The following is a 9,704-nucleotide window of genomic DNA, read 5'->3' on the forward strand; positions in this document are numbered from 1 at the left end:
AGTGCCACATTCTGTTAAACCCTGCCCAAGTGCCACATTCTGTTAAATTCTGCCAGGGATGGGGACTCCACCACAGCCTGGACAGCTCTGTCAGGGCTGCACTGCCCTTTGGGGAAGGAATTTTCCCGAATATCCAGCCTACACCTCCCTGGCACCACTTGAGGCCATTTCCTTTGTCCCTTGCTGGCACACCATCAAACCCTGATGTGCTGCTCTGAGGTTTCCTCAGCTGAGCCTGGTTTTACCAACGTGCCTTCCTCACCTGAGGAGTGCAGATGAAATTCCTCTGAGGAATCGGTGCGGGGCACCAAGGGGAGATTAAAGGTTTGTATTCCTATTTCCTCACGATGCTGCATGGTCACCATGGCACAGAGCCGGGACAAAGGCAAGGCCCCTCTGGCAACCAGCTGGTCTCTGACATTTGGGTAATAATACCTGGAAAAACACAAAACAACAGCAGCAACATTTCCCTCACAACTGCACAGAAGTCAGCTTGGAATGTCTTTAAATCCTAATTAATCTCTCCAGCTAAGGGAGACACTCATGTAAATGCATTTCCACAGAAGAAAAGAACAGTAAGCACTTAAGAAGATAATGCTACAAACACATATTTACATATTCACAAATACATATTTACACTACTGCTAACAAGCCAACAAGCAGGAGCTCCACTAACAACTGGCATCCCAAAGAAAAACAAGACAAGGATSWGGCASCAAATATTCTCTGYACTCACTTCCTATTAATGAATGAAAATGCCTCTCTTGCAGAACAGATTTTTGATACTAGCTTGTGAGTGTACAAAACAAGTCTAAACCTTTTGTTAGTGCATTACTTAGCTTCAGCTTCATCCTAAAATGAATTTTGGCATTGTATCTTACGAACAGCCCATAGAAATTCTCATGTGACTTTGCAAATTTAAAAAGCCTGTTTACTACAGAATGAACAGATTATTGTATTTTTCTAAAACTATTTGTCTTCATGTCTTCTGCTGTCCAGTACTAATGATTACCTTCTGTAGTCAAAGAAACAATCCAAACTTACAAAACATTTTATATTATTTTTCTTGTAATCAGTGACTTGTATTAGGGAAAAAGGCAAACCCAGGAAAATGAAATTATACTTTCAGGGTGGTCTTAAATAAATATTAGATGTGTCAAGCATTTAAGCACTACTTTTAGAATGTTATGCTGATTAAAAGATGGAAGAAAGCAAACCAAGAACACACACTTTCTTAGTTATAAAAAGAAAGGATTAATTAGGACTCTTGTCGAGGAAAAAGGCTCGCAGGTCTTAAGTGCAGATACTCATCAGCAAATGCTGATGAGCTTATCTTTTTTTAAGCTATTAATAAATAATATTATGGAATATCCATCCCAGAGGTGCAGATTTTTCAAGATCAGCTCTATCTCCCTCCACCTGTATTGCTGTGCCATCTACAGTGAACAGGATGTGTTGTGTACCTGCACCAGACTTCAAACTGCATTCCTCTTCCTGCTGCTCCTGGTGCTGTAAATGCACTGCCCAGGAGCCTCTGGACTGGGACATGTGCRGGAACCAGCAGGGAATGATGGTGCTCATCATGGAAGRYRGGATCAGGGACACACAGAGTGGTTGCTGTTCGAAATGGCTTTAAGGTGATGCCTAAGGAGTCAAACAGAGTTAATTAAAAATGGCTGCAATTGTGGTGTTCAACCTTTTCCTGTTTGCAATCCTCCAGGAGGCAGGAGCCAGGCAGAGGGAGTGAAATCCTCCTGGCAGAAGGTTTGCACTTCTGAGCTGCACTTTACAAAGCTTTYACAAACAATCCAAGCAGCCCCAYGACCCTGTGAGCCACGGGATGGGAACTACTGTAAAAAGGCAGCACAAAACTCCTGCAGGATTTACCTGGAACAATGCCACCAAATGTCATTTTGCAGTAATAATATGTGTTAGTGATTCAAAGCACTCAACACTATGCTCTCTCCTACAATTATTTAAATACTCTTTATAATCTGAAAAATGGTGGGTTTAGATTGGCAGAAAGAACATGACGAAACAATATTTAATTAAAATTAATTTAATTTATTGCTCAAATAAGGCAAATTGACAAAACAAACTCACCATCCTCAGGCAGTCCAGGTGCTTCCAGTGCAGCAGCAGCAGCCTCCTGAACTGGGAAATAGTACTGGATGTAGCAGTCAGCCTCTCCCCAGACCGTGGACTGCAGGGGAGTGAGACCCTTCACACTCTCCACGTGGATCTCAAACACGTGCTCCATCAGCTCTGCCCCTTGTGGGTCTGACTGCTGACAAAACAAAGGGAAGCCCATGGGAAGGATGACTTTRGGAAACTGGGAACATTTCAACTAGCTGCCCAGGGAAGTGGTTGTCATCCCTGGAGGTATTTATTTAAAAGCCACGTGGCTGTAACATCTGGGACATGGTTTAATGGTGGCCTTGGCAGGGCTGGGTTAATGGCTGGATTCGATGAGCACAGGTCTTTTCCAGCCTAAACAATTACATGTGATAAGGATCTAAGAAGCCTGAGATGGGGACAGAACAATTATCTGCCTTTTTCCTCCAAAAGCTCACAGAAACATCAAAAGTCTGAAAGAATTTTTTTTCCTGCCAAGAGTATAAAAAGCATAAAGTTCCTACCTATCCAACTCAAAGGTAGTGGCAAAACTTCCACAATAAGGCTGTGAGAGTTAAGATTTTCTATAATTTTGCCYGTTTGTTTTCTTTTACTGGACTTGTAAAGACAGAAGAAGTGGATATGCAAGGTAATAAAAAGGTCAATAATGCCAAGAGCAGTGAGAGCAAGCTGGTAAAAAAAGAGTATAAAGAATATAATTCTGTGCAGAATCTGGAGAATATAACAACATTGGCTACAGCATGGAGAAGGATTGGGGATCACTGTCTGTTAATGAACCCACATGAAAGGTAAAACCCTTTTGACACACCCTTAGCAGTGAGAATGGGGATTTACTGAACAGTACCATGGTGGGGTTGGTGGGAGCCTGGTCCAGAGAGTGGGGAGGACGTGGTGTGACAGGAGGAGCCATCCCTTCCTCAGTTTTCAGCCTCTGCAGAGCCACGATCTGGTCAGCAGATCCCATGGCCAGGATGACCCTCAGGCTGCCACTGGTGCTGCCAGTGAAAACATCGACCACGGGCACGTGGCCATCCACTGCCACCACCGGGTACTGAGCCTGCAGCAGCAGCTGGCAGATCCTGGCATCCCTGAAAAACAAACCACAGCATGCAGAGAGGCTGCAGAAATGACAATGGGCATCTCAGGAGGGACAGGGTCACACACAACTCAGTGCAGATGGCATCCCTGAAAAACAAACCACAGCATGCAGAGAGGCTGCAGAAATGACAGTGAGCATCTCAGGAGGAACAGGAACACACACAACTCATTGCAGATGGCATTTGCAATCCAAACCGCAGCACACTGACAGGCTGCAGAAATGAGAATGGGCATCTCAGGAGGGACAGGAACACACACATGGCATTTGCAATCCAAACCACAGCACACTGACAGGCTGCAGCATGAGAATGGGCATCTCAGGAGGGACAGGAACACACACAACTCATTGCAGATGGGATTTGCAATCCAATAAAAACTAAACCATCTCCCTCCCTCCCTCTGAAATTTGTCTCAATTACATYCAGTCYTCACACAKCAGAGAYCCACSAGCTGCTGAGTGCAAGAGGTTATTTTCATCAGTGACAAAGGACAACTTTCCAAAACCTAACATGGCCTTAGCTAAGACCCAGCCTAGAGATCTGTGATTGAGGGAAGAATGGGAGCTCCCATTAACACCCTGCAGCCATACTGCACTTTGATGAGGCTGTTATGTGCCTTTGGGGACGGAAGAAAAGCAGAAACAATGACAACATGGATTAATCTCCAATAATACACTGAAGTTATTCARAGCCAGGCTGGATGGGGCTTGGGACAATATGGTTTAGTGGAAGGGGTCCCTGTCCATGGCAGGGGGTGGGACTGGATGGATCCTTCCCAAGCCAAACCATTCCATGATTTTAAGATGTACACAAGTAAATGACAGTGGATTACTAAACAAATGATACAAATGACACAGTAATAACTAACAAAGTAGAGGCCAGTCAGCTCCAGCACCATCTGACTTCCACCTGTCACTAGGTCTGACCAAACCAAAAGGAATTTGCATTAGGAAGAACCTCTTCTGTCCAATATTTCCACTAATTTAAACTGTTTTACGCAGGTATATTACTGAACAAGAAGCCAACAGATTAAACTCAAAAAACCCCAAAGAACTCAGGAGAATCCCTATGGATAAGAACACTATTAAAATATTATGGCTTTGGAGCCTTTTTGACACCTTTGTGCAAACTGACAGCATTCCTATGGGATCTCTGCACAGCATAATTAGGGACAAACCAAATCAGTCACAATCTTGCAAAATCACTGATGAAAAGCTGCACTTCATTTTCCTGTGTAGTCACTTTGATTTCTCCCAGTTTTATTCTGTCATAGGAGCACAAGTTAAGCAGGCACCAACCCTTCTGCAGCACAGTGACTTCATTTCTCATGCTCTATCTGTACTTCTGACAAGGACAGTGGAACTTACACTCCATCATTGTAGGAAAGGCCTACAGGAAGCTTGGCAGGGCAAAAATGCCTTTTACTGTGACCCACACAACCCCCACACACCATCCCCGATTTCTTTCTCTATTCAGTTAGGGTATTTCCCAACCCAATAAAATAGGGTATAAAAAAAGTTTACTTGAACGAGATGTAAAACTGATGCAGAGGRAGTTTCACTAATCCCAGCAATTTGTCACAGCCAGGGCTTCCCAGCTTGTTCCACGCTTCAATAATCATGACATTGTTCTTCAGTCGCTCCAAGTGCTTTGAAGTCAATGAAAAAGGCATCACCTGAAAGTGTTTAAAGCAGAATTAGTATGCAGAGTACAGTGGAAAACATTGGCTAAGCACAGAGCATTCTGGTAAGTCTACTTTATTCCAGTTTACAGAATTGTGCTTTTCAGAGATAGAAGTTCAAAATTCAATGTGCCAGAGCCAAGCAGAGATATTTCTACATATATAAAAATAACTATGAAATGTGTTTGTCAGTGGGGAATACCATGCTTCAATCACTGAGAAATGGAAAACGAGTGACTTGCCTGAGAAAAATTAAAGGCAGGCTGTGTTGTGCCCCAGATGACAGTGGATCTCGTCGCCTCCTCAGTGTTGAACAGTTTGCAGTTTAAATACACATTGCAAGARCTGGGGAACCCAGAGCCTTCAGCAACAAAATCCTTTCCATCAGGCACCATCAGGAGCACGTGCAGCAATAATCCATCTTCCTCAGCTGGGGCTCTGTGTGCCAGCACACTGCGGGGGGCTGAGGGTGGCACAGAGCACAGGGACCCCATGACATCCCCAGTGCTCACTGCTGGGTCCTGAGAGTCCTTCAGGAGCCTTTCTGCATCCCCACTGTTCACTGCTGGGTCCTGAGAGTCCTTGGGGCTCCTCCTGGAGCACAGGATCCTTTCTGCAYHCSCACAGCTCCTGCTGGGCCCCTGCAGTCTCAGCTGGGGATCTGTCCTGCTGTGAGCTGGGGCTGGAGCTGAGCTGGCAGCRGTGTGGGTGAAACCTYTGCTGTTGGTCACAAGCTCCAGGGACACCTGCARGACAAGGCAGAGAGGGCTGGAGAGATGGGACCATCCAAAACCAGGGGCTGGAACAGAAACTCGGCCAACAGAGCACCTTTTGCTCCAGAACTCACCCTAAGGACATGCTACAGCTGTTGCTGTAAAATAAACAGCATGTGCCTTCAKGAAATAAAATCCAGAGTGCAAAACCACACATTTACAGATGGATCATGCAATGGGCTGGGKTGGAAAGGACCTTAAAGCTCACCCCATTCTTAACTCTTCACCTGCTCAGAACTGTCAAATCTCTCAAAGTGGTAATATTTCTCAATTAGAAGCCAGGCAAAATGGTAGAAACTTTGGCTGGAGAAAAAAATTCCTGGAGTGACAAGGACAAGGAACATGAGGTCTCCATGGCAGGAGAGATCTCAGCTCATGTCACACGTGAGGCAGAAGCCCAAACTCCAAGCCCTGGATATGTGCCACTCAAAATTTGCCTGTASAGYRGTTTCTGTATTCAAGTCTCAGCTTATTGACAACATCTCTAGACATGCAGGGAATATTTCTTCAAAATATTTCTCCAAACCCCTAAGGAGTAAAAAATGTTCACATCATTTAATACTGCKCTTGCAAACCTTTGTATCTGAGACCTGGCAAATCAAAGGGAGAAAAGAGGTGTTAAAAAATAAGAAGGTGCAGCCAAAGTTAGTAACAAGTCAAGCTGGAGATGGTAAAATACATACCTTTAATGGTCCAACKGGTGTGTGATCTCCCTCTTTTCCCACAGCTATTTCCCAGCTGACACGGAGCAGCTCAGCCTGGAGCACCCTGCGGAGCTCAACTGCTGCTGAGCCAACAGCCACGGCCTGAGGGCAGGCAAACAATCCATCTTTACAACATTTCTATCAGCTTTAAAGAATTTCTGTGAAATAAAAGCTTTCTGGGCAGCCATGAGGAGCAACACACCCTCCCCACTCCTACAACATTAGTTGCACCAACAGAGATTTGGGAAATCTCCTTTACTGTCCATTTAAAGTCTCACTGGAACAACAATAAGACACTGTAAACAATTCCACGTTAATTAAAAAATTGAATAACCTAAATCCCAATAAAGAGCAAAGTGAAAGACACAATTCTTTCCCCCATTAAAAGAAAAATACCATTCTGTGGTGTTGATTAAAATACATTAAGCTGAGTAACCCCCCTCACCATCTTCATCACAGGCAGATGGTTRTGCAAATAWTCTTATCAAATAGAAATGTACTTTTTTCCCCMMAAAATGTACAAGTTACAGCAGTTTTTCACAGCTCACATGACTCCCCTTACACTGGGCAGAGTAAAGATAAAAACTGCATCCACATGTACTCATTCCACATTGCTAAAGGAGTCGTACTCTCAGTGAAGGACAATGTTTATAATTGATCCAATCTGCTCAAATAGCAAGAGATCAGTGTTAAGGATGACAGAAGGACATGGGGGTTTTTGGCTGCCAGTCTCACACTCAGATTCCTTTCTGGAGTGACAAGGCTGGAGCAGGGAATGGTGACAGCCCCAAGGCTGCCAGGGCTCAGGAGCATTTGGAAAATGCTCTCAGGGGTGCTCAGGGGGGGACTGGGGGGATGTCTGTGCAGGGCCAGGACAGGGACTCCTGGGGGTCCCTCACAATGTTCTGGGAMGACTGAACAGCAAACACTTCAACTGTCTACATCTACTGGAATGTTCCTTCCTGTCTGTGGGAAATGGAAATGCAAGGATTTTCTTTGCTTTGAAATACACAGGAACACCTTCTAGCAAATACCTTTTTCTGGGTGCTTTTCCTCCTGTAGATTTTAAAAGCCAGGTCAGAGCCCCACCAGTGCTCTATCATTGTTCCTCCAAAGCACACAGGGAACACAGATCGCTGCTGGAAYTGCACCACTGGAAGGAAGAGAGGAGCAACAAATATCCAAAATTAGCTGATACAAATAAACCTTCCCCTGGAGAGCGCTCTGCTACACACACAAACATCTAATTCTGCATTATTTATTAACACCAAGGCCAAAGTGAACTGGTTTTCATTTTCCTAGGCCAGAAAATAGGAGGCCAGCAGGACAAAATTAAGATTATAAATTCATAAATAATAATTAATAAAAACAATTAATACATTATTAAATAAATTCATATAATTTAACGTTATAACAGCATTTGAAGACTTCAGGTGACCCAAGTCTCTGCCATTGCAGAATGCAGTAAGACCTGCCCTTCTGCAGTGGGAGAACCCTGGCTCATATTAACTAAAATAAATCAACATAGTTCTWGAGAGTCAAAGCTGAGCTGCAAGAAAAATCACAGCTTYAGGAGAGAAGGAATATCTGYRAGAAGAGAAGSAATRAATTCTGGAATGGAGTCTGGAACASAGTACMAGAGGTACAATAACAGCATTCACAATGGACAAGGAAGCATTTTTGTGAYAATAAAAATGCAGGTTACACATAAGGAAAKGTCCAGCTGGATKCCCAGCACTYCTCCACCTTGTCTGGGATGGCTGTGSAATTTTTCCCATTAGGCATCTTTAAAAAATGAGATAAAAGCTCTCAGGAGGGACAATACTAAGGCAAAGGGCAGGAGGATGGGTTACTTTGGATGAAACTTTTGTATTACAGAAATCTCAGAAGAAACAGATGTTTTGTCTGGTCACAAATGGGGAACTTAGAATCAATTCAAAATCTCCCAAATGCCACTCAGAAAGATGCAAAGGCAGTGAATGCCATGTGGGAGAGGCACTTGGAAGTCACCCTGGCATTCCAGTTTCTGGAAAGACTGGGCAGAGAGGGTCTTGCTCATGGAGCATTCTCTGCTCAGTGGAACAGAAACAGAAATTGTCCTCAGAGACACAAACACTGGTGACTCTCAGTACAGAGATGAATATCTGCTGACTTGAGCACAGGACTCAAGATCCCTTGGATCCAGCAGATTATCTGAGCTGTTGGAGATACTACACGATGTACTTCAATATCTGGAAAATTATTTATTTGAGGTGTAAGTATCTCTAATATTTCTAAAATACTTGATCATCCTCCTACTATTGCAGAAASAATATTGGCTTCATGTTCAAATGAAGGAATGGACTTAACAACTTGTTCTTTCCCTAGCAAAAGAAATTTGAAAATCCCAGTATGAATACTTCTTGAAATAAAAAAAAAATAATTAAAAAATCACTTGTCTTCCTTCTCCCTCAGAGGACCATTCACCCACCTGTGTGCAGAGGTGTCACTAACCAGACTGTGATTTTCAGGCAGCAAAACACGTGGAAAATGCTATAAAATACTTTCTAAGAGATGGAGTCAACAAAACTAAATCTAAGGGGGAGAAACTGATGCTCTTACCATCATCTGTGATTTTACTTGAAGCTGCTCGAATTACTTCTGTTGTTATGGAGAGCTGTCCTTTATCATCCTTGGAGACCCCCACAGGAAAGTGGCACTCCACAAAGAAGGTACTGTTGGTAAAAAAGTGCAAGGGTGATCCCAATCCATCAAGAATCTGGTGTGAGTCATGAAACTGAACACAACAGGCAAGTTCCAGATTCACAGTTTACTGTAAYGCTTTTTTAAAGGATAACTGCAATAGCTATTCTATGAATTCCTCCATAGATTATATATGATTATATATGTGCCAGATTCTCCTCCATAAACCCCTCCTGTTTTCAGTGTCCTGCCAGGCACMAAGAACATCTGCACCTCCCCAAAATCCCAGCAAGGGAAGGCACACCTGAAGTGAGCCCACATCAGGATAAATGACTCCCATCTCCAACTTTCCCAGGTTTATGGGACACAATTTCCTGCGAGGAGCAGAGCAATGGGAATGTCTCAGACACCTGGAGAGCCTGGACAGGCAGGACTAGACCAGAGAGCTCAGGGATATCTGCCCTGAAGGCACAGCAAACAAATGAGGAACAAACAATCCCCTCTCACCAGTTGTGAACAGCCATGGAACAAACAATCCCCTCTCACCATTTGTGCACAGCCAAGGAACAAACAATCCCCTCTCACCATTTGTGAACAGCCATGAACAAACAATCCCCTCTCACCATTTGTG

The 9,704-nt window shown here is 43.8% G+C and overlaps 1 protein-coding gene across 1 annotated transcript in view; it reads right to left on the reverse strand.

Moving 5' to 3' along the window:
• The window catches only part of C2CD3 (C2 domain containing 3 centriole elongation regulator), a 39,008-nt gene that overhangs the window by 20,924 nt on the left and 8,380 nt on the right, over positions 1-9,704 (reverse strand). Inside the window, exons 11-19 of the mRNA XM_057386468.1 lie at positions 8,993-9,105; positions 7,426-7,544; positions 6,371-6,493; positions 5,157-5,660; positions 4,757-4,908; positions 2,981-3,224; positions 2,104-2,287; positions 1,464-1,644; positions 263-435 (exon numbers count right to left, since the gene is read on the reverse strand). Of these exons, the coding sequence (XP_057242451.1) occupies positions 263-435; positions 1,464-1,644; positions 2,104-2,287; positions 2,981-3,224; positions 4,757-4,908; positions 5,157-5,660; positions 6,371-6,493; positions 7,426-7,544; positions 8,993-9,105 (1,793 nt within the window). The remainder of the gene's footprint in view (positions 1-262; positions 436-1,463; positions 1,645-2,103; positions 2,288-2,980; positions 3,225-4,756; positions 4,909-5,156; positions 5,661-6,370; positions 6,494-7,425; positions 7,545-8,992; positions 9,106-9,704) is intronic.

The sequence above is a fragment of the Malurus melanocephalus genome, unplaced genomic scaffold, assembly GCF_030028575.1.
Source record: "Malurus melanocephalus ecotype Western Australia unplaced genomic scaffold, MMel_1.1 scaffold_970, whole genome shotgun sequence".
NCBI lineage: Eukaryota > Metazoa > Chordata > Aves > Passeriformes > Maluridae > Malurus > Malurus melanocephalus.